This window comes from Ursus arctos, unplaced genomic scaffold (genome assembly GCF_023065955.2).
Source record: "Ursus arctos isolate Adak ecotype North America unplaced genomic scaffold, UrsArc2.0 scaffold_22, whole genome shotgun sequence".
NCBI lineage: Eukaryota > Metazoa > Chordata > Mammalia > Carnivora > Ursidae > Ursus > Ursus arctos.
Genome location: NW_026622897.1, coordinates 60,519,953 through 60,543,753, shown reverse-complemented (window position 1 = coordinate 60,543,753; position 23,801 = coordinate 60,519,953). Strand labels below are relative to the sequence as shown.

Below are 23,801 nucleotides of genomic sequence, written 5' to 3'. Positions count from 1 at the left end.
GCTCTAGGACTCCTGAGAGCAGGAAGGACTTTCAAGAGGGGGCTGATGAAAATGAGACCTATGTCATGGGATGCTCTCAGCCCCGAGGAGTGCTGGTGGGCACAGATGACCTGCAGCCCCCTCTCCTTTGAGACTCCAACCCCTGGCCAGGTCTCTTCTCAGTGACAGTGGCCCAGACCCTTACCCATGGGAAGGGAAGCCCTTCTGTGGCCAGGTGAGGTAGACACGGTTCGTGACTGCTCCACGGCGTGGGCCACACTGTGGACACTGCCAGGGTCTGGAGGGCTGCTCAACGGAAGGGCAGCAGGTGTGTCCAGGACATGTGGCTGTGCTCACCATGCACGGCCAGTCCCTGCCATGCAGGCGCCCCAAGGGTGCGCTGAGGGCACAGCAGCTCTGGGGACAAGATCAGGACCCCTACCTGGTTTCCAGTGATTTCTGCGGTAGTGGAGGTGGCCCCACGGTGGGAGAGCTACATCTTGGAGGCATCTGCACCAAAGACAGAAGTCACTGTAGGGGACAGTTACTGTCTGGAGACCACCTACCATCCTTTCTCCTTCTTTGGACAATTCCCCTTGAGGAGTTCCACTTCTTCCCCTCGATACAGCCATGATGGCTGTGTCAATACGTGTGCCTTGCTCTTCCAGGATGGCCAGGAGAAAGGAGTATTGGAACCCTGGGCCAACATGCCCCTCCTCCCCAGACCTAAGTCCATATCCCTGCACTAGAGTCCTGACACCTGCACCCTGGGGACCCTGCCACTCCTGCCCTTTCTGAGCCGGCGTCTGCAGCTTTTCTTTCATGCCGGAAGCCACCACACACCCTTTCAAAAACATGCCCTGTTGGTGTAGGTTAGCCAGAGTCAATTTCTGGTGCTTGCAATGGGAAGCACTAGAATTGATATATTCACTTAGCAAGCATAAGCAATTTCTATGGCCTGCCAGGCCCCATGCTGGGTGTGGGGTAGGTGCTCCCCACAGCAGACAAGCAGACAGGTAGACAGGATAAAAGATCAGTGTAGACGTTCTTATGGTACTGTTATCTATAATGCAATATAGGCATCGGGGGAGGGAAGGATACTTCAGAAGAGGGCTTCAGAGGGGAGAACAGTTGAGAAACGAGAATGGGCTTAGTGAGAAGGCAAAAAGGGAAGAGCATTATGGGTGGACCAAACATGAGCTAATGGTGGTGTCTAAGGAAGACACAGTTTGACGTTTTCAGTATTGTACTAAGTGCAAAGGTGACCTTTTCTCTCGAGCCCAGTAAGTACCTTTTTGGTCTACTGTTGGGAGAAACCCGGCATTATAATACAGTTGTTAAAAGCCTGGGCTTTTTGGTCAGAGAGACACGGGTCCAATTCCAGGTTCTGCCATCTAGCTGCTGTGTGACCTAAAGCAGATTAATGACCCTCTCTGAGCCTCAGCTTCACAATAAAGTAAGAATCCCAATGGGGTGTCCTGAGGAGAAATGAGGTGAGAGCCATGTACAGCAGTCATCAGTGACCACACAGGGGTACTGAGCGTCAGTCATCGCTGCCATATGATAGTCAGCAACCTGGAATGTTTGTCTGACTTGATAACCGGGTCGCTTGGTGACACTTTTGCCCCTCCCTTAATTAAAAGAGTCCAGCTAGACTCCCTAAGATCCTCTTCAGTTTGGCCATCTAGAGTTTCATGAACCTTTTACATCCTGGGCCGAAGCCCCTTCTCTACCTGAGATCAGGATCTATGAGTTTATTCGCTTATTTGTATCTAGTCTAAATGCAGAGAGATTCGTGTAAGAGAAAGAAAATCTGTCTACTGGCTATAGGGGCTGGAGGGGTGTCTGAGATAGGAGCAGATCCCTGCAATAGCTGAATTTATTCCCCTCGACGAGCGAGACACATTCATCCATTCGACAGATAGCTGTATTCTCCTGGGCATCAGGCACTATTACGGACACTGGAGAAACGGGGAAATGAAATGAAACCACCTTCGGTCTCTGCTTATATCCCAGGAGGAGAGACAAAAAGAAACAAGGAACTGGATTGAGAATTCTTATCCTTGCAAGTCCAGTATCCACGATACCGTCCTTCCCGGTCAGAACACAGGCCAGGACCTGGGTATCTTCGCACCCTCAATCCTTTCCCCAAGGCCTCTGGGGCCACTCCATCCATATTTAACTTCTCACCTGTCAAGATTTATACCTGACAGGTACCTGATTAGATCCTCCCCCAAGCTCAGTGTGAGCTCCTAGGGCCTGCTGAAACCCCACATCATGGATGAAACGGAGCACCTCTGGTTTAAATAATTCTTCAGGGCCTTTATTCGCAGCGTTCCGCTTTCTGAAACTTCCCTCGAGTTCTTCTTCATTGATTGAGAGAGTTCGTTCTGAAGGCCCTGGAAGCATTAAAGCAGATGGGGGTATCACTACCACGGGAGTTGTTCAGAAACCTGTAATTATGCAAAATTCTAACAGTCTTTCTCCTTCATTAAGAAAGCCTACGAAATATATAAAGGTACATGAAGAGTGTGACTCGTAAGATTCTTCAGGGCATATGAAGGGCTGTCATGAAGGTCATCTCAAAGGCAAAGCTCATGTGTTGAACATAGAGAAACCCCTAGTATTCCTCCCCAACCTTCTCATTCCTTGGCCACAGGCAATTGGGCTCTGACTTGACCCCAAATACCAAAGGAAGAGAGGAAACAGGGCAGCGAGACGTGTGCAGGGCCAGCAGAAGCTCAGCTGGAACAAGAGGTCTCTAAACACCCCCAGAGCGGCCCCCTCCTGCGATACGGAGCCCAGGCCAAGGGCATGCAGGGGAAGGCAGGCAGCCTGGCACACGCCCCGCCGTGCCCACACGAGCACTCATGGCATACTCAGCCGGCGCAGCAAATACGAAACACGGACAGCTCTCCCCGCCCTGTGCCTTCCTCCGGGAACCCAGGCACCCAGAGACGCGGAGAAGGTTCCCCGAGTCCCTGGGAATCTGCTGGGGGAGCTTTTAGAGTCCTCAGGAGGTGGACAAGCTCTAATCTCCCATGAGGGTACCGAACCGATTTTTGGTCCAGGTTTGACTGCACTCACTGCCCCTAAGGGGTATCCTGGAAAGACACACAGCGGGTCTCTAAGGATGCGGATTCCCAAGGGCTCACACTGATGGCTTTACTTCCTTGGTATCCGCTCAGTCTTTGGGAACTCTGGACTGTCATTAGACATAGTTTTTAGAAGTCAACAGCTGCCAATTTCCCACCGTCCAGGACAGTCTAACCAGCCATCCCCCACAGAGGATCTTCTCCAAACGAAGCTGAAGAGCCTTCTGGCGAAATGCCCCTGGGTTTAACGCAGTGGATGGAATCCCTCTGGGAGAAAATGGCAGAACGCTCCGTGCCCTCACCTTGAGCTGCCATCATCACCTCCTTCACCCTTCGGTACTGGTTCAGCAGCCCCGTGAGCTCCTCTATCCGACGGTCCTGTCACAGCGTGAGAGCAGACGACACGTCAACACCACCGCTGGCCCCTCAGAGGGTTTCGCGTGGGGGCCCACACTATGTGGGGGCACGCTGAGAAGAGATGCTACATGGAGCCTCAGGAACACTTCAACGCGAAGCTCAGCCTCCAGCCTCCTTCCCACAGGGCCGGGGTTCTCGGTGGTCCGCCCCCTGGGCCGCTGCAAACGTTCCTGCCTCTGCTCGGAGGCTAGGAGTCCAGGCTCTAGCCATAAACAAGCCTTCGAGGGGCTTAAACGTTTCCGATCTGGAAGCTCACTACCTCCCTGCCCCCCCTCCCCCGAGGCAGCCTCAGAAGTCGTCTCCCGGTTCGACCATTGTCCTCTGCAGCTACACGCGAAGACGGATTAAACTAACGCCGGCAGCCGGCGTGTTTATCCCCAACACCCTCCCCTGTTCCGGGGGAGTCAGAGATTCCTTGCACAACAGACAAATTCCCAGAGGAGATCATTTCTTTCAGCAAAGGTCTGGGGGCTTGGGAAGCCACACAGATTCTGGCATTAGACGGACTGGGGGGCGGGGGGATGAATCCTGGCTCCACTACCTACTATTACCCGAGCTTGGACAAAACCCTCAAGTACTTTGAATCTCAGTCTCCTCCTCTGTAAAACGCAGGGCTGCGACCCTCAGAGCTGTGTCCGTCCCAGGTAGACGCTCTCTGGTTACAGAGGGGCCACTCTAGGGTGACGCGGGAATCGGACATGAAGGACGGAAGGCACGGGGGTAAGCACATCACGTGCTGCCTAGTGTCTCCGTGATGAGTCCACCACCAGACTGCGCACACAGGAGATCGGCGCACCGTTGTCACGTTGTGCCAGGAGTCTAAGCAGCAGTTATGACATTGGCAATAACCGCGGCGGTATTTCTTTCCCCCACACCCGCACAAACAGGTATGACTTTACTCTGCCTTTGCGACATTTCACTCAGGCCAAGTTCCCGGGCATCAACGCCAAAAACGGGGGCTGAGGCTCAGTCTCTAAGAGGCAGAAGCCATTCTCCTGACACGTCCCTGGGTCACTGGCCTCGCCCAGAATATCAGAGACCTGTAGGCGCTGAACAGAGATGTCAGCAGAGGAAGAACAGGGCTGCCCGATGACCGTCTTACCTTATCTTCATTGGCGACAAGCAAGGTTTCCATCCCCATTTTCAGACGTTGAATTTCTTGGTCTAAAAGAATTAGGTGTAGAAAGAATTATGTAAACACAGACAGCCATCCCCACAGGCTAAGCTGCAGACACTCTCCCTGTGAATAAACTGCACACGGGCTCCTTTACTTCTTTAAGAGCCTCGTGACAATGTCTGACATAGTCAGTCTCATTAAATATTTGTTGGACTAGTAAATGAATGAATGAACCTATTATTTTATCTTCTCTTTATAGACATTAGTAGGGAAAAATCAAAATGCCATTTACTCAAAGGTGACACAGAAGAACTCTACAATTTTTCAAATCAACACCTCAGAAGAATACAGACATTTATTGCTAATTACCTGAGTGGGCATGCACCTGGGCTGCTAACTGGTTTTGGAGAAAATCCTACAGTCCCATGGATTGTAGCAGGTGAATTTAAAAAAAGAAAAAAAAAGTCTACAGCTGAATGAAGAGGAGAAAAGAATGATTATGTAAAAGAGCGGGATACTTGGCTTAATTTAAAATGGTATAGTCAGAACTAACAAATGTTTAGACACATCCATAAATATATTAAAACAAACTCTACTGTTAAGGAAAACTATCTTATTTCATAAACCTACAGAATTTCCCCGGGGGCCAAGGTACCTGTGTCCATCTGTGGTGGACAACCCATGCCCTGCTCTCACTCTGGGCCTAAGACGGACTCTTGATTTCTTCCCCAGCTGGTCTGCAGGGCCAAAGGCCAATGCCTACAGGAGCTGGAGGTCATTCTGATAAATATTTAGGTCTAGGGATTGTCACATAGTTGGAGTTTCAAAACAAGGACCTATCCCCATTTCTCAACTGATTACTGCAAAAGGGACAGGGACGACCACGTAAGCAGAGTGCAGGAGACAAGGGAACCGAAGCATAGGCATCCCACTTCCAACAGGAAGAGGAAGAGTCAATGTGTGGACTTTGTGGAAACAGTCATAGGGATTCATTTTCAGGGGAAGTACAGAGTGCCTGCTCACTGTCTTAGGCTCTCGGCAGCTGAAGATCAGCTCTGCAGCTCTGTCTCTGGGAAGAGGGTGGTAAGCTCCGTAGGAAGACTGGCAAACCTCCGTGCTTTGGGCAGAACCCAACCTGAGCAGCAAATGACCAAAGGACCAGCTCCAAGAGTTACCTGATGATGGATTAGAAGGTCTGGACTATAGAGAAGCATAGGGTGGCGGCGGAAGGCTGCCTGCACTACAGTCGGGGCACAGAAAGCGTTCTGTGCAGGTTAAGCACTGCAGAGAGTTTAGGATATCTTAGGGGGCCCCAGCCTCTGCCTTGGCAGGTAGGGGTGCACTCAAAGGCTTGGGAAGACACCGAGAAAGGCTGGGGGAGGGATGAACAGATGGGTCACCAATTTCCTTCTCCAGCCCGAGTCATTGCTTCAGGGCCGCATGGCTTCCCCACCCCAGCCAGGGACCCAAGCTAAGCAGCGCTAAGGCTGATAGAGGACCCGGCAGTGGGGCCAATCTTCAGGGCTCCAGGACCTCCTCCAGCATCGCTCTGCAGCCTGGAGCTGGAGGAGAAGTCAGAAGGTGTGTGATCATTTTACACACCAGGTGAATAACTGGAAATAGTAAATAGGTGTGAAAAAGACGATTTGAGGATTCATTCCCTCTTTTTAATCAGCAGACATGAACTTATCAAGGTCCATTCACCATCCTTTCACTTAGTATTTCTTAGGAGCCCACCGTGTCTGAATGCTGTGCGGATCCGGTCTTAAACAGACAGACACAGGCCTGGCCCCACAGTGAGGACGACAGTCTACACCAAGAGACCTCCCCCAATGCAGCCCTGATATGTTTTAAGTGCTAGGATGGAAACAAGGAGAATGCCAAGTTAGAGAAAAACAGGACTGGGGGGCACCTCGTTGAGGTAGGGTGGCCAGGAAAGGTCTGAGGGGTAACGCTGAAGTCGAGACCTAAAGGATGAGCAGTAACTGATCGTCTCTGCGACCTGAGGGTCTAGTCTGAGTATCAGGCGCGCATCCATGAAGTGAGTGAATCACTAAAGCCTCCCCCGTGGGGATGACACAAAAACAGGTCCTTTCAATCAAGTGAAAGAAAAGGTCCAGAGGTGGCTACACGGAGCGTAGCGATCAGACTGCACTGACAAGTTCACGGCATGATTCCACAATAGAGCTGTGCTTCACAGGCCCGTTCACGCACACGCACACACACACGTGCATCTGTTCACTTGGACGTGTTTGCACACAGGACATATGCGCACATCAGCATGCCTACTCACACAGGCATACACACGCCCACTCACGGACACACGTGCCAGGGGCCTGGGGCAACCACATCCTATCACAGTCCAGCCAGTTACCTTTCTCTGCATGGTCACTCTGGAGGGCCGCAGTCCGGGAGAGCTGGCTGTGTAGACGCTCAATTTCTGCATCCTTCAGGGCCACCTGCTCTTGTAGCTGGGCGACCTCAGCCTGGAAGAGCAACAGAGGATCCCCAGCAGCTCAGAGGGACTACCAGACTGTGATGGAGAACCTCAAGTCATTCACAGCCCAGGACCAGCGGGTCCTAGGACCTGTGGGCAAGGCAGGAGCAGAGGCCTCAGAGGCGAGCAGTTGGAGGTGCTTACTGCCCTCCCCGCAAGGGGGAGCTCTGCCCCCTGAACTCCTTCTTCCTGGCCAATCTGACCCCGCCCACGGCTGGGGCTGGTCACCTGCATCCTCCTACCTGACCAGGCTCTTTCCCTTCCCCGCCCTGAGGCCCAATCCCCACGGAGGCCTGACGAGCTGGGATGATGTGCAATGGGACGGCTGCTGATGGGTATTCTCTTTCTGGCTGTGGTCTTCCCTCTCCCAAGAGATTCCCATAATAGCATGTCTGTGTATCACTGTGACAGGTGCACACATCTCGCATTTTCCCAACCCGTACAGGAAGGACAGTGGAAATCAAATCACTACTGCTAGACACAGAGTGAGTGCAGAGTTCCCCCACAGGTACTCTCCCACCCGTCATGTACAGCCACGGGCTCTGCCCAGCTTCCAGGCGCCCATGCACACGTACCCACCTGTCCACACAAACAGGCATTCAGGTGTGCTGAGTGGATACCCTGCTGCAGATAAAGCAGTAAGTACAGTCACGAACCCCATACGCACATTCATACACAGACGTACGTGCACCCCCGTACGGGATGGTGCCCGTCTCTCTACGAAGCAGAGCAGGTTAAACTTCACACAGAACAGCAGGTGGGATTGTCCGCGCCTTCCCATTCTCAGGGGAAGATCAGAACTGTGTCGGTCCCATCCCACCGGGCACATTGGCCCTGGAGCCTAACTTGGATTCTCTCATTTCCTAGTTGGGTGACCTTAGGCAAGTTAACCTTTCCGGCCTCATCTATAAAATGGGGAAACTGCATTTACCTCATAGGGCCGTGGTGAGGATTAAGTAAGATAATGGTCACGGACAAATTAGCCTAATGCTCAATAGACAGTAAGTGCTCGATAAATGCTGCCACCGTGACTCCTCTCGTCGTACTCCTTTCCTTGTGGACAACCAGCTAGTTCTCCGAGCATCAAACCAAAGAAAGGAAGTAAGGACTCACTCCGGAGCCCATCTACACACAGCAGAGCCCTGTGGGATGGTGTGCAGTGGGAGGCCATCCCTCCCCGTGGGGGAGCCCAGCTACATCCCCCATCATGCCTCAAGGTTACAGAACGGGCCACCCTTTCCCACAGAGGCCGGAGTTAACCTTTGAACAATTTCAAGTAACCAGATGAGCCCTGAGCCTGTTGGTGGCTCCTTGCCCAACAGGCCTTGCGTTCCGTTTCAGGACACACTGACGGGGCGCCCACTCTGCCCCGGCCCGTGCTCGCGGATTCCTTACATCAAACCCCACTCACTGCTCACAGGAAACCACGGGAGGAAGCAATATCCCTGCACGTCACTTCCGGGGAGACACCAGCACCAGTGCCTGGCATGCAAACCCCACCTGCTCCAAGCCGGCTGCTACCCACTGCAGCCCTCATGCTTCGGAGTTGACAGCATGGGTGGAGGCCGCCATTATGGGGCAAGGGCTCCCTGAGCCCACCTCAGGGTCCCTGAGTAAACCTTCCCTAATATCCCCCAAATGGAAAAGAGATGACCATGTAAAGAAAAAGGAGGCAGCAAGGGGTAGATCTCCTTACTCCAAAGCGTCCTATGGAGCGCTGCCCCTCGGCTCTGTGCTATCGACCCACAGAGGCCAGAGAGCCTAGCCTGGCTATGTCCAACTGCCTGCTGAGACCCACAGCCACGCGGCAGCTCTCCACAGCTCACTGAGGGCCTCGCTGCCATGGTTGACCACTGACAGCATCAGTGGCTTCTGAAAACCTGAGCCAGTCCAAACTCTTCTCATTTCTGCAAGGACCATGCTATTCTTAGAAGACAGTCTCCTAAGCTTTCCTGTACCTCCCACAACCATTTTCCCCTCTCTTTGCAGTCCAAGCGAGAGCTGGTCTCTGCAAGGAATCTGGATGCCCAACGCTTGTCTGCAGGAATAGCGGCGGATCTCAGTGATGGGGGCCCATGGAGGCAGAGCCCAGCACCTGGCACGAGGTCGTCTCTTCTCTTTGAGGCCTGCCTCTCGTGAGGTCCTCTACTTCAAACCCTATAGACTAAGTGGCTGGGCCCAACCTCCCATGTGCCAGTTTGCCAGAAATGGCAGGTGTCCCCATAGCTGGGGAGTCTTGTCTCCAACAGCCCACAAGCTACTTGACCACGAGGGCAAAGGACGCTCCTGCCACGGCCGCTGAGGCTGCAGCTGTGTGGCAAGCGGTCTGAGGCAAAGGCAGGCTAGCACCAGGCAGAGGGGTGCCCCAGCGCCCTGCAAGTACCCAGCCTCGTTAATCCCAGGGAGCGTGCCCTGCTGCTGCTGCACTGGAACCTGAAAGGCCTTCAGGGACTGACAAGCTCTACACAGAAAACTGAAGAGAACTTTCAAGAACAGTACGGGTTTTCACCGCAGGGGATCAGGATTCTATAAGGAAGAGAGCATGGTTTTGGGAATGACACAGATCCAGATCTGAACCTCACCTTGGCCACTCTGAGCCTCAGTTTCCTCACCACTAAAATGAGGATAATAAATCCATAGACCTCACTAGCTTATTTTATGAATCAAACGAGGAAACCGTGGGCAAAGGGCCTGACACGTTCCGGCACACAGCAGGTGCCCCACACCTGGGTGGTACTAAATAGCCTGTCGTATCTCAAGGGTCTATACGCCAAGGCAAAGAGCTCAGTGATCTAAAGAGAGTTATCTGGTTTTATAAGAAGCGGTGTGTACAACTTCAGAGGCTTCCCCGAGGCAGGACTCGCTTGAGTGGAGCCCTGTGACGGAAGGTTCTGAGCTGAGAAAACCACTGCTCCCAGAACAGGAACGGAAGCAGAGTACTTACAAGGGTGCCCTTAGAGACAGAGCCGTAGATAAGCGGGTGTGCACCGCCCAGGGCTGCGCTGACTTGGTAAGATCTTGGGGAAGTTACTCAACTGCTCTGTGTCTCAGCTCCCCATCCATACAATGGCGAAGAGAATCATTTTATACAATAGGTTAGGCAGACATCGGTTATCATGTTCAGCGTTTTAACAGAGTTTTATTTCCTAGAAGGAAATATTACAAATGGTAGCTCCTGGGTGGCATAGAAGTGAACTTTATTCATTTTTTATGGTTTAAAAATCCCCTATAATGAGCATTATTTTTATAATCATTAAAAGTTAACTTAAAGGAAAAAATAAAATTACAAACTAGAAGTGAAGAAAATTCTCCAGGATTTTTTAAACTCTAGTGAGTTTCTCATAGTCCATAGTCTCTCATGTTTCATTCCCCCTTCTGATTACCCCCCCTTTCTTTATCCCTTTCTTATGAGAAACAAACTGAGGGCCTCAGAGGGGAGGGGGGTGGAGGAATGGGATAGACCGGTGATGGGTAGTAAGGAGGGCACGTATTGCATGGTGCACTGGGTGTTATACACAACTAATGAATCATCGAACTTTACATCGGAAACCGGGGATGTACTGTATGGTGACTAACATAATAAAAAAAAAATTAAAAATAAATAAATAAAACTCTAGTGAGAAGTAAAAATGAAAATCTGGTAACACCCTGGGTGGCGCTGCAGAGACCTTAGTGAAATAGCAGATGTGTGTTCAGAGACCCCGTCACGCAGGAATGCTGCTCCCAGGCTGTTCCTTTCCCCCACCCTCCCAAGGCAGCCTAGCTCCCCAATTCAATAGAGACGTGATTTAGTTAAAACAATAGTCAAAGTATATTTATATATATATAAAACTCCCATTCAAGGCTAAAAATAAACCATGCCTTCTTAAAAACATTATTAAAGCGACTGCTATATTTCAAATGATGCAGCCAGTATAACGCTGGCGTTCATCCCCCTTAAGACTTCTCACTTGCTCACAGCCCCTTCCTGGTCCCATGTCAGTCTCGGGCTGCTAAGGGACACAGCAGGAGGAAGGAGACCCAGCTACTCCAGCAGGGCATAATCCCAGGGGGCTTTCCCTGTGAGAAGAGCCTTCTGGATCAAAGCTGTCTGCGTGTGCACAGGGTAGGGTCGATGTGCATGTTTCCGGCGGAGGCTACTACAAACCCCGAGCCGGAACACAGACCCTCCCCAGCAACCTCGGCGACCCTCCGAAAGCGTCAGAACTGCCTCTTACCTTAGTGGCCTTCAGCTTCCACTCATACTGATTCCGTTCATTCTCCAACTCTTCCACCTTGATTCTGAGGTGCCTGAGCTCTTGCAGTAACTCCTAGAGGGGCGAGGGACAGAAACAGCGTTCTGATGGTGACAGAGCACGATGCTCCCTGGATCTGTAACCCTGGCGAGGCTCATGCAGAGGGTGCCAGGGGCAGGAGCACCGCGTCATGCCCCACACCGCGGTTCGACTCTTGAACCACGGTCCCGTGCCAGGAAAAGCTGTTTGGGCCATTAGAGAACAGGAGCCAGGGACTTTCAGGCACAGGAGGGGAAAACATTCCTCGTTTTAGAACCTGCTCTGCCTGCCCCTCTCTGACATCCACGTTCTCCGCGGGGTGTGCCCAGATCATGCACAGTGTGTGAGGCCAGGACAGGTAGGACTCGGGAGCGAGAGCAACAGAGACGCCAAAATGAGACAGCTTCATACAGAGTATCGGGCAGCAGGCGAGGTGGGAGCCTCTCTCTGTGCTGGGAGGTCGGAGCCTGGAAGGCTCCAAAGAGGAAGGGTCAACCAGCAGGACAGAAAACACTAAGAGGCCAAATGCCAAATATAGAGCCAGGCTAGTGTTCCGGGGCAGGAGAATGGGTCCCCTTGAAGGAAGGAGGGAGGGAGAAGGCATCCCAGCAGAGGGCAGACGCAGGAGGCAGAAAGGGAGATGGGCTGTGGGGCTGGGCAGAGGATAGGTGGCACGCAGTGGGAGGTGAGGCCAGAGAGATAAGGTGGGGCCCTCCTGGAAAGGCTTTGGATGAGGATACAAGGAGCTCAGATGCCATTCTTTGGCCAGTAGGGAGCCACTGAAGGTGGCTGAATGAAGAAGGGGTCATTGAACGACTTGCCCGTGGTGAGTCAGGTTTGTTTCTTCTGACTACAGGGCCCTTGCTCTCTAAACTACCCTTTTACCAACGATGACACGGCTAAGAACGCTTGTCCCAAAACAAGGCTCCTTTAACGGACCATTGGTCCTGCTGAGTGGTTCCTATCAGAAAAATTAGTCTGAAAGTGATCAATTCCAGACTTGCTGAACTCCAGATTCCCACAGACTCCCTACTTAACACCTGCACGCAGGCGTCGGGACGGTCGTGGCCCAGGTGGAACACTTAATTCCCCCTTGTAGACATTCCCGTCCCACTAAACAGCATCTCCGCGTACCTACTCGCCTGTGCCCGAAACCTGGGGCCCATTCTCGGCACCTCGCTCTCCCCCACAGATGTAATCCATCCCCAAGCCTTCCTAATTCTACCTCCAGGGGAAGGAATCTCTCCTATCTCCCCAGCTCGTGTCCACGGCCTGGGCAGTCTCTCCAGGGCCTGCTCCTCTGTCCTCTTGCCCTCTTGAAGCCCCTGACCCCCACAGCATCCAGGGGAACAAGACAATTAAAGCACACCCCTGCTCCTCAAACCTCCTCAGCTCTCATCAGCACTGCCCCGCCTGCCTCTCGGTATTACCCTCTCCCAGTCAGGCCCCAGCCACACTGGCTCCTTTTAGTTCTTCACCGTGGCCGTCACGCACACAACTCCCTCCTGTCTGGAGCCGTCTGCCGGGTTCATTCTCGCCGACTGGACCTCCACACTCTCCCGGGGCCCCCTGGGGCCCTCCTACACCATTTGCAACCAGACATTTACTGATACGATGGCTCACGGCTGGCTCTCCCCCTACACTGAGAACCTCGTGAGGGGTCTGGCTACCTCCAAGTCTGTTTCGCTCACTTCTGGAACACAGCAGGTGTGCATTACCGCCTGATGAACGAAATGTGAAATTCAATTCAGCATTTAACTGGCCTGGAGCTGAGACAATCCGCCAAAAAGTCACACTGCTTACCCTTGAATGTTGTAGGGTAATTCATCAAGATTTTCTCACAGGTAAGGAAAACATTTTTTTGATACCCTTAAAAAAAAAATGTCTTCCAAGCAAAGATCATTACACCCACAACCTGCAGCCTTAGACTTCAAGGCCCGGTGGGACGTGCAGCTGATCAGGATGGTTCGGGGAGCACATTTCTGGCCCTGCCTGAGAGACCACCGCCAGGGGACACAGAGCACGACACAGCCAGGCTCTGGTGACCTCTTGGGCACATCCTCCTCTTTCTAGGTTGTCTGCTGCCCATCATTGGCTATAAACACTGGTGCAAATTTTAGCCTCTTTTAGACGTCTTTCTGGGGTGACCCACTCAACATGGGGTACGCCCAGCACCTTCTCAGCACTTCCCTATCCAAATCCACACTTACATCTGGACTCTCATTTTTTTTCCCCTCTTATTTAAGGTAGAAGGACATCTCCCCCCAACCTCACTCCCCTGCCCCTAAGCTCCTCCCCTAATGCCTGAGTCTGGGTAGAAGTGCCCCACGTTCCACAGTGGAGTATGGATCGTGGTAACTACCCACAGAGCCGAGGCAGACCCTCTGCAGTGCTCATGGCTACTGTGACCTTGACCTTCCCTCAGGCTTTCAAGTCCTCTTTGACAGTGGGTCTCGGGGACACACGTCATTTCCATGCAGCTTCCATCACCAGGCCCAGCCAGGGCACACACGACCCAGTCCCACCGGTGTGAGGGGCCAAGTCCAGGACACCAATCAGATACACTCCATGGGGCCCAGAGGTTGTCAAATCCCTCTAATGTGCTTAAGGGGGAAATTTTTCCTAGACATTCAGATGATGACCTCACTGTCATAGCAAATGGAAATTTGTGTTCTATTTTCTCACTGGGATCAACTTCTTTAAAAATAAACTTGAAAGGATTCTTTCATGATGCTATATTTTCTTTAAAAAAAAAAAAAAAAAAATCCTGGGGCGCCTGAGTGGCTCAGTCAGTTAAGCGTTTGCCTTCAGCTCGGGTCACAATCCCGGGGTCCTGGGATCGAGTCCCCTGGGCTGAGCAGGGAGCCTGCTTCTCCCTCTGACTCTCCCCCCACCCCTGGCTTATGCTCTCTCTCTTGCTCTCTCTCAAATACATAAATAAAATCTTTAAAAAAAAATCCCATGAGATGGAACTTTAATCAATCTCCCAGCCCAGGGGGAGAATCAATACCTGAATCATGTATGGGAAGGGGACTCCCCTGGCTTTCTTTTGCACGAATGCCCCATCCCTCAGGGCACCTGACACACCTCATTCCCAGATCTGCGGAAGACGAGTGCCACCATCTGTCCGAGGGCTGGCCTCACTTGTTCAGACCCTGCTCAGCGAGGGTCACAGAGCTCAGCCTCCAGGGACCAAGGGAGCCGTGTTAAGCCACTGCACGCACTGGTGGTTAGGAGAAACCCCAGCCCCTCCACCCGTGAAATGCCCCCACACGCATGCTCTGATATACTTAAGTGTGGTTCCTACAGGTGACCCCTCCCAACAGGCACAGTCCTGGCTGCAGGGCGGGGGCTCGGCCGCGCCGTCACCGGCGGCACTGTCACCGGCGGCACTGTCACCAGCCGCCGCCTCGTCAGGGTAGCCCCTGCCGAGTAAGAGGCGCTCCTGGATCTGCCTGTGGATGTCCAGCTGCAGCCTACACATCTGCTCCTGCAGCTCACTGATCACATTCAGAACTGACTGCAGGGAGGGAGAGAGAGGAGAAAAGGCGCTCAGAGTCAGTCAGGTCTCAGACACAGGTCCTGGCGAGAGCGGCCCAGGAGGAGGGCGGCACGCAGATGGTGAGCAGCAGGTGGCCCCAGGGGTGACCGCCCACTTTCCGCACAGGAACCGAAAGACAGCCTTTTTCCTGAGACCTGCCCCATGGATGGGGCTGCGCCGCACTTTGAACGAACCCCCAGCAGCTCCCCAGTGCCACACTGGGGGGCCCTCCTTGCACATCGGCAATGACGCACAGGGCCTGGTGAGAGCAGACAGGCACGCATACGGACGCAACCCCTCCCACACACGCGACAGGTGCCAGCCGCCCCCCAGCACACAGCACACGTACGCACACTAACACGGCCGACTGACCTCTCCCTCACACCCCGTACCAGACCTCACTCCTTACCTCCCACTCCAAACCACACTCCTCTGCAGCCTCGAGAACACCTTGGCCTTTTATGGCAACTTTGAAAAATAACTGCAATCCCTGCACATCACAGCTGCTCAGTTGTGAGTTGCACTTGCTCGCGGCTCTACCGGGCTTTCCGTTTTCTGCTCCAGAGACGCTTAGTCACCCGTGGCCACAGCAAGCAGGGGTGCTCACAGGCGAGTGGGGAGACACACACATCACCACGACAGGCTGTAAGGGCCACCACCCAGAAAACACGGGGCTTCCAGGGAGCAGAGTGACTAGTTCCGCCAGGGTAGAGAGGAAGGGATGGCGTGAGTCCAGGTGATGGCGGCAGGCACGGGGTGGGAGTAAAGGGGAGAGCGAGCCATGAGCCTCGGTTAACACCATAGACGACGGTGTCACTCGTGGCAGCAAGAACCCGAGGGGCTGGGGGAAGCTGCGAGCAGCCTCTAGCAAGGGGATGTGGACTTAAGGGAACACCTGGAAACAGCAGAGCAGAGCCCTGGGTGGACCGGGGCAGGGGGTCAGCCAATGAAACTGCTTAGGTCTCCCCGCCCCGCTTACTGATATTCTGAGCACCGGCGTCTGGTACTGGGGTCTGCCACGGGCACCATGGGAACTGCCCAGGTGGGCTAGAAGGAAATTGTCCATCCTCACCAAAGACAATGGTGTCTGAGAAGACAAAGTCCCACCCATATCTTGTTTTATAATTCCCTGCTCCAATGTAGATGGGAAACAGGGTCTGAGTGGCTGTTTGGGGCGGAGAGGGCACCAACTCTCCTCTCTGCTGATGCGATTTGGACTGAGGTCTGAGCTGCAGTCCTTGCCCACAGAAGCAGGCCCCTGGCCTTGCAGCCACTTTCCCTGTGACTCAGCCCCCCCCAAACTGGCCCCCACACAGCCCCGGCTGTCTTCCCCCAGGACCATCTAACAAGACATTTTTCTACCAAGACCAGAGGACTGGGCTGAGAAATCAAGGTGAGTCTTATGGGCCTCAGTGCCCTGGACCTCAGACCTCTACCCAGCTCCACTGTTACTGGTCCCTGCACCCTGATGGCCATGCACCAATGGGCTGGGGCCACACCTGCCCTCTGTGTTCTTATCCGCAGGCCCAGCGCAGACCCTGGGCTCTGACTTGGCCTGTGCTCCGTTTACCACCAGCTTCCAAACCCCTTGCTGGCTTAGTGCACACGCCTGACAAAGCCAGAGGATTCCCGCCTGACTAGCCTGAGCCACCGGGCATCACAGGGCAGCTCTGTCTCTACTGCCCATGGACTTGGCCACCACTGGGAGGTGCTCCATGGGGAAAAGACAGTCTACTTCAGCTTGTTCATGCTTTCTCTTCTGAGAAGTCTCAAAGTCTTTTGGTACTTTAACCACGTAGCAGGCAGGACCAAGAAGCTGTACAGGAGGAATTAGGAGGGAGGAAAGGCACTGGAATTGGCAGCCAAGGTGGGGGAATTCGCTAAGCACAAAGGAACGTTGAAGGTCAGGCAGTCTTAGATGAGTAACAGCAAGGTGAGGGAGATCTTCCCAATGGCCTTGATCTCTGTAAAGCAGGCAAGGCTACCTTCTCAAAGGACACAGCAGTGAAACACAACAGGGTACAGATTTCGAGTGGTCACTGTGAGGCACGAGAAGAGGAAAGGCAGGTGTGGATAAAAGCAATACTGAGGAGAAGGGGAGATGGACCTGGCAATTCATTAGCATGGAGGCCACTTTTCTAAAAATTGTACATCTAACCCTCTAACCAAGAGCCCTGGGGCAGAAGGAAGGACGGCAGGTTAATCAAGGATGGAGCCAAAAGCAATCCCTCAAGGTAACGTGAGCCTCTACCTCCCCGAAGAGGGAGGTCAGCCCGCTATGGGCAGCCGCGCCGTGAGCAGCCCCGGCATGACGCAGGCGAAGTGTGCGAGCTGCAGACTCGTGCAGACTCGTTTTCACTTCTGTGGAAATGAGGGTCTATCTCAGGGTTACCGTGAGGGGTTAATCAAGTGAGCCCTAGGTGAAGCACCTGGCACAGGGCCTGGCACAGGGCCTGGCACACGCGGGGCATCTGATAGATGTGAGTTCACTTCCCTCCTCCGCTTCTCCTTTGCCAAGTGTTCGATCCGTAAGAAAGGAACTGGGTGAACAATGGAAAACACCTAATGGTCATGGGACACAGTTAAGGCCCATGGCATTGATCGTGGACAACAAAGGCCCAGCGGCTCTGCACTCCCTGGCATGCTCACCTTACTGGCCATTCTTTTCCAGAATCTTTATTTAGTCCCTTATGCACTGGCCCTGCTCTTGTCTTTAGACCTGCTGGTCTCTCTTATAGAAGCTTCTAGAATTTCACTGCCCTCTTCCTTCTTTTGTTCTATTGCTAAACCTCTCAAATGAAGAGTCCAGACCTGTTGTCAGATTTCATCACCCCCATCCATCCCCCGCCCCCCGCCCCGCCTCCAGGCAGACAAGGTCTGTCTCCACCAGGCGGGGCACCTCTCTTCCTCAGGGTCCTCTTCCTGGTCAAATCACAGCCATGTTCCTGTCCTCAAGCTGCCTGGCTCTGTCTCAAAGTGCTTGCTTTCCTACTGTTAGTGATCTTCCACGCCTCAGGTTCTTCTGACCCCTTTCACCCTCTTCCTGCCCATCTAGCCATCGCTCCCGTCTAGGAAGGTTTTTATGGATCCCAATGTCGGCTGATCCAGTCCGGCTTTCTTTGGCTTCACATCATCAGAGCTTCAAGACCTTCTAGAACAGCTTCCACATTATACGTTAAAAATGCTGAACAGGCAGGACGGCTAAGGGCAGAGGATTATCACCCTCTCCAATAAATCCTCCTAGAGATGGTCTCTAGGTGCTATGATCACCGGGTACCTCTCTTAGCACCCATCCTGTTTCCTCCAGCTCACTCTCCAGACTCCCTGGGCAGAGTGTGCGCAATTCCTCTCAAAGTCCGCGTCTACTCGGTCTACCCTGCATGATGCGTCCCTGGCCCAACACACGAGGTCAAGTTGATGTAACTCGCTCTTAACCAACGCAATCCCTACTTCATCTCCTAGCCTCCCACAAACCATCATAGGGTCAACCCCAGCCTCAACAGACCAAATTTCACAGAACCTGGCTAACTTTCTTGGCCATGATGGGGCGGGGGGTAGAAAATGGTAAACTCCTAGTTTGCTAGTAACTCACCTCATTTCCTGGGTATTTTAAAATTCACTTACAACAAGCAGTTTGGGGACCAGGGCCCTAAGTTCTTTGTGCCAGAGGCATTGTGGGAATCGAGCCCATTCTCTCTTTGATCTTCTTCTGGAGAATGTAACTTTTAAAGTCTCTCTCCCATCCCTGGCACTGTCCTTCTGTTCGGGGCTCGCCCTTGCTGGCGCTGCTCACACAGCCACACCCTGCTGGGTCCTTTCCAGCTTTTATACGAGCCCCTCTCGGGATGCCTCTAAGCTTCTCCTTTTTGTCAGTGTTATTTGAGACTGCGGTCAGAAATCACATTATTTTTAAGTTCAACATTCTTGAGTCATCTTCTGTGTTATTTCTGAACTTTCGAAGCTATGATTTACCAAAGCCTATAGCGCACGTGTGTCCATGCCCGGCTCCCCTGTCTCGCTCTATGGACTCACAATACAGTGGCTGCTCTCTCTCAAGGTACCCGATGCTTTGCCCTCATAAACCAGTCTTCCCTCTGCTGCAACATTACAGCCAGAGTGGCAGTTTCCCAGGGTCCTTCTCTGCCCCCCTGGGTAAAACAAGTAAGGGGTGGGGCACCAAAAGCCAACCTCTCAAATACTTACGTGTTGTGCTGGAGGAGACTTTGGGGAGCCATGCAAACTGCTGCCCGCCTCCACGTGTCTGGGGATCTGTATCAGAGCACGCCTATCTTCCTCCTCGGCTTAGGGGGACTGTGTGCTGCACCCCAACCCTTCTGGGACACTGCCCTCCCACTCTCCTGACCCACGTGTTATTTTCCAGGGCGTCCATCCTCAGGCTCAGCATTTCAACGGACTTTTAGACTTCTTTCTCTCCAGGGCTGGCCCACCTCCCCTCTCAACAGGTCTGTAGCTCCCCCACCGGGCAGACCCTTTTGTAGCTGTGTCCCATTCTTGGGTCCCGCGTCACGAAGTCCAGGTGACATTTCTGAGGTTCTACTTGCCACTCTGTATTGTACCCTCAGCTGGCTTTATTACTCCTGCTTCACTAACCACCAAAGTCCTTCTTTGTGGTTCTTTTCTATGTGAAACCACCGAGCACCTCCCATAATCATGGTCTTCTCTACCCCTTCTTACCTGTTAAACTTGCTCACAGTTTTCCTTAGTTCTCTTTCTTTCTCGTCCTTCATGCTCAGTTTAATACTGGGCTGGCATTTACACATCACTGATGGGAACATAATCTCTATGCTCCACAGGACAACGTGGACATATCTGTCAAGATTTCAGATGCCTGCAGCCTTTGGCCCATGGACTGCACCCCACTATCCTCACACACGTGCAAGATCATTCACAGAGGTGTTCTTTGTGATAACAAACACTTAGAAACCACTTACATGTCCAGCAGAAGAGGACAGGTCAAGCAAATTAGGGCACAGTCAGATAATGAAGTAATACGCAGATATAAATAGAAATACATTTTTTAAATGTGGTTGGTATGAAATAAACTCCGAGAGTGCTAAATTAGAAGGTCTAGACGTGTACAAAAATGAGGGCGAGAATATGTGTATGTGTGTGTAACTCTCTCTCCATGTAAACCGGCTCGTCCGCGCGTCACTCTGGGACGATACAAACAAACTGACCACAGTGTTCCTGACGGTGGGCGCGGGGGGCATGGAAGGGGACTTTCTGCTGCATATACCTTTATGAACTCTTAATTTCTGAATTGTGGGAATGTACTTCCCATGCTAAAAAAAAAATCAGTAAATAAAACAAAATAAATAAAATAAAAACCGTAAGATTCCCCCGCTCAGGCCAGTTCTTCCCGGAGCAAATACCATCTTCTCAGCCCCTGCTCTGTGCTCCAAGTCCATCCCTCTGGTTGCCCAGCTCAGAAATCAGAGTTCCTCCCTTCCAGGGTGCGAACCACAGGAAGGAAGAAGGATGATACCACCACCCGTGCTGTAAGATATTCCGTCTAAAGCCTCTTTCTGGTTCTCTTCATACTTGTGTATACCTCTGATCAACAGGGCTGACTCGGCTTTCCAGGCCCTGCTCCCTTCTTTACAGGATGCTCTGGGACTGCACGCAGACCCACAGAGGGATCTGCTTCAGGGCCCCCTGCAACTCCAGTGTGGGGGAAACTAGACTCCCTTCTCCAAGGAAGACACCTCCTGAAGGACGTGCCTGTGACACGGTGTGCCACCCAGACGGTTCCCTTTGCCTCTGGCTCTTTTATGTTCCATCCTCCTAATTCTGGTATTTACTTTCCATGGCAGCCATTCCTCCTCTGCAGTCCTGCTTCTCAGGAGTAAACCTAACTGAACCAAGCCTGGGTCTCCTGAAATGACCCAGAACCACTGCAAAAGGCTCAGGAGGAAAGGCAAACGGAAACCCAGTTTTCCCCCACATCTCACTGACAGATTCCTAAGGAAGGCCGCTGCCACGATGGTTTCAATCTGACAAGAAACCTATACCTTGAAGTCCTCAGGTTTCTAGACAACCATCTAGAATCACTTCCGTAACTTTTTACAGGCAGGATACAGGTTGGGGGGGGGGAGACCAGAGCCAGACAGAAAAAAGCAGCCTGCAATGCTCTTGTTAACAGCATCCTTTTTAAATTTTCACTGAAACATAAAATGGAATTTGGGGATAAAGCCTGAACTACACAGAGGAAACTTCAGATCCAGCTACCCCGGAAAACAAACAAAACAAAGAGAAAGGTCCTGCCTTTCCAAACCACAAGCCATGAGGCCTTGGGCTAAGTATATTCACTGGAAAAAACCCAGCAGCAGTGCAGGCTGGGAAGCAGCATTCCCCTTATTCATGTAGCCTCTGGTGACCTTAGCTAAATGCCCCCCCTCGGACACGTCCACACACGACGATGGGGCAGCGGTAGCAGTGGCCCCGTGGTTTTAAGCCTCCGGTGCTCCAGAGGGCTGCAAGGAGTCGCGGAGCCTCTGAGCACACCGGCAGAGATTATGCTCAGGTCTAAGAAGGAGAAATGCGTGTCAGGTCACGTGGCTGTTCATGGCGTATCGCAGGTTGGAACAGCCTAAAAAAATTCCTCCACATAGAAACCTAATGTTTGTACTAGCAACTGGGAAGGGCTGTTATCTGGTAGGACTGAGGCCAGCGGCAAAGGGTCCATGTCGTCTCAGGCATGAATGGCCTGATGGAACACAAAAACAAAAAATTCTGATCGAAACATAATCCCTCAGAAAAGAAAAAATAAAGCAAACAGCAAAATGAGTGCTTGCTTTAGTGACACTTGGCCCGGAAGCAGGAGCCCTCCTTCCATCCCGTCTTCCCCAGAACGGAACTCAGCTGTCCCAGGTTGGTACTAACTCCGCGTTCTCTCCTGGATGGACTCACGCCCACCCGCGTGCTCCCTACACGTCAGAACCAGGCACGTGACCCAAACCGGCCCCACGAGATGCAGTCCTGGGGCTTCTGCTGGACCTCTGAGAAAGAGACTCTCTCTGCAGGGGCTGTCTGGCAGGTGGGTTCTAGAGCTGCTGGCGGCCATCTACGTCACCACACGGGGAGACTTCCCGAGAATAAGGCTAAGGCAAAACCAAGCCATAGACTAAGGCCGGTTTTTAATGACATTGTGAGGTCTCCTGGATCTAGATACTGGACTTTAAACCCCAGACGCGTCAAGTTGTGTGACCTAATAACCTCCCGTCTTTACTTATTTTTTTTAGAATTTAAGTGGTTTTGAGTTGTCTCTACCACTTTAAGACGTCTCAGAGTTTACTGAATTCTGCTCCCAGAGCCTTAACATATGTTCACATGTAATCACACAGCTTGAAACATTGGTAAAAAAAACAAAAAGAAAAGAAAACAAAACAAAAAAACCAACAGAAGAAAATAACAACAACAAAAACCCTCTGAACCTAGAGACATTTCAGTTTCCTTCCTTCTGAACATTTAAGAAGCAAAGTCTATTCAACTAACACTTCACCCAGATAAGCTTTCAGTCTGCGTGACCTCTGCAGTTTTTCAATGTATCTTAATCTACGTTTCCATCTGCAGCATGCTTAAGGACACAATCGGTAAGCAATTGATAAAAGCTAGCTGTTACTACGTGTCCAACACTATGCTAAGGACGACACACGTGGTATCATTCCCTGCTCAGAACCAGCCAGGAAACCGCAAGTTACTCTCTCCATTTTACAGAGGAAGAAGCAGAGGTTACGTGACTTGCCTAAGATCTCAAAGCTAATGAGTAGCTCAGCTTGCATTACAGGTGGAACACCTGGTTGGAGGGCCTGCGCTCTTAATCACTAGAAGACACTGTCTTGAGAGTTCTTTTGGCAACGTTACTTACCAACGAGCAGCTTCTCAAAAGCAATGCACAGAATTTTCCACATATCAGATGTGTCTCTATCATCAGTGTTAACCCAGTAAACACAGAAATAGGGCAGGTTTCAGTGCACACTAATGGCGGTGCTTAATAGAAAGGAACAAGATCCACTTCCAGATTTTGGAGATTCCTAAATGGGGCTGTGTGTGTGAAGATAACCAAGGACCTACATTGTGCCAGATACTGTGACAGGGACTGAACTTTTGTGATTTGATTTGGACTTCACACAGTTACCATTGTACAGATAAAGAAACTGAAGTTCAGAGAAATTAAGCGGCTAGCTTATTGAATGAAGTTCAAAGATCTGTTAAGCAGTTAGGTCAGTAATTGAACCAAGGTGCTTCTAAACCGAAAGCCTATCTTCTTTTCCCATCTTATATCACCAGGTGCAAATAGGGGGACTTAGGTAGAGAGGTACAGGGAAGGTGGTTATCTAAGGTTAAAATAGGATATTCTCTCTCAACAAAAGCAGCTCTGAGCCTAGAATTTGTCCAAAACATTTATCTCAAAAAGGAGTCTGGTTTGCTCTGGCCAATGGCATTATGGACCCCAAAATAAAAACAGGAACAATGCAGGAAAACATTACATGGGCTCCCTCCTATGACTTATCAGGAGAAAAGAAACACATAATCTAAGGGCTCCATCTGGGTCTGTGAAATGCATTCCTTTGATATGGGGACAGTGGCCTCCTGGGCAGTGGACTTCATCCCAGTACATGGTCATTACCTTCGCTCTCACAGAGGACATATTGGGTCCCTTCACATCTTGTCTGATCCTTTCCCCCTTACTGCTTCCCTTTCCATCCTTGTCAGCAGCTTGAGGGAGGATAAAGCCCTAGAGCCAAAACTGGGTGGTTTGGGCATGGCTGAAATTTGCAGCCACAGCAAAACATGATAACTTGGTATTAACAGATCATTGCGTCTCTAGTGCATAGATGCTTGTGGTGCCCAGTTGCTG

The 23,801-nt window shown here is 51.8% G+C and overlaps 1 protein-coding gene across 24 annotated transcripts in view; it reads right to left on the bottom strand.

Moving 5' to 3' along the window:
- Nucleotides 1-23,801, bottom strand: part of PPFIBP2 (PPFIA binding protein 2) — a 150,839-nt gene that overhangs the window by 30,718 nt on the left and 96,320 nt on the right. For 15 of the 24 annotated variants that reach the window (XM_044379463.3, XM_057316943.1, XM_048217484.2 and 12 more), the window contains 7 exons: nt 14,687-14,899; nt 11,323-11,415; nt 6,983-7,094; nt 4,594-4,655; nt 3,377-3,452; nt 2,275-2,378; nt 422-489 (listed from right to left, as the gene is read on the bottom strand). In XM_044379463.3, coding sequence (XP_044235398.2) covers nt 422-489; nt 2,275-2,378; nt 3,377-3,452; nt 4,594-4,655; nt 6,983-7,094; nt 11,323-11,415; nt 14,687-14,899 — 728 coding nt within the window. The remainder of the gene's footprint in view (nt 1-421; nt 490-2,274; nt 2,379-3,376; nt 3,453-4,593; nt 4,656-6,982; nt 7,095-11,322; nt 11,416-14,686; nt 14,900-23,801) is intronic. The other 9 variants (XM_057316944.1, XM_048217485.2, XM_048217486.2 and 6 more) reach the window with 1 other exon arrangement.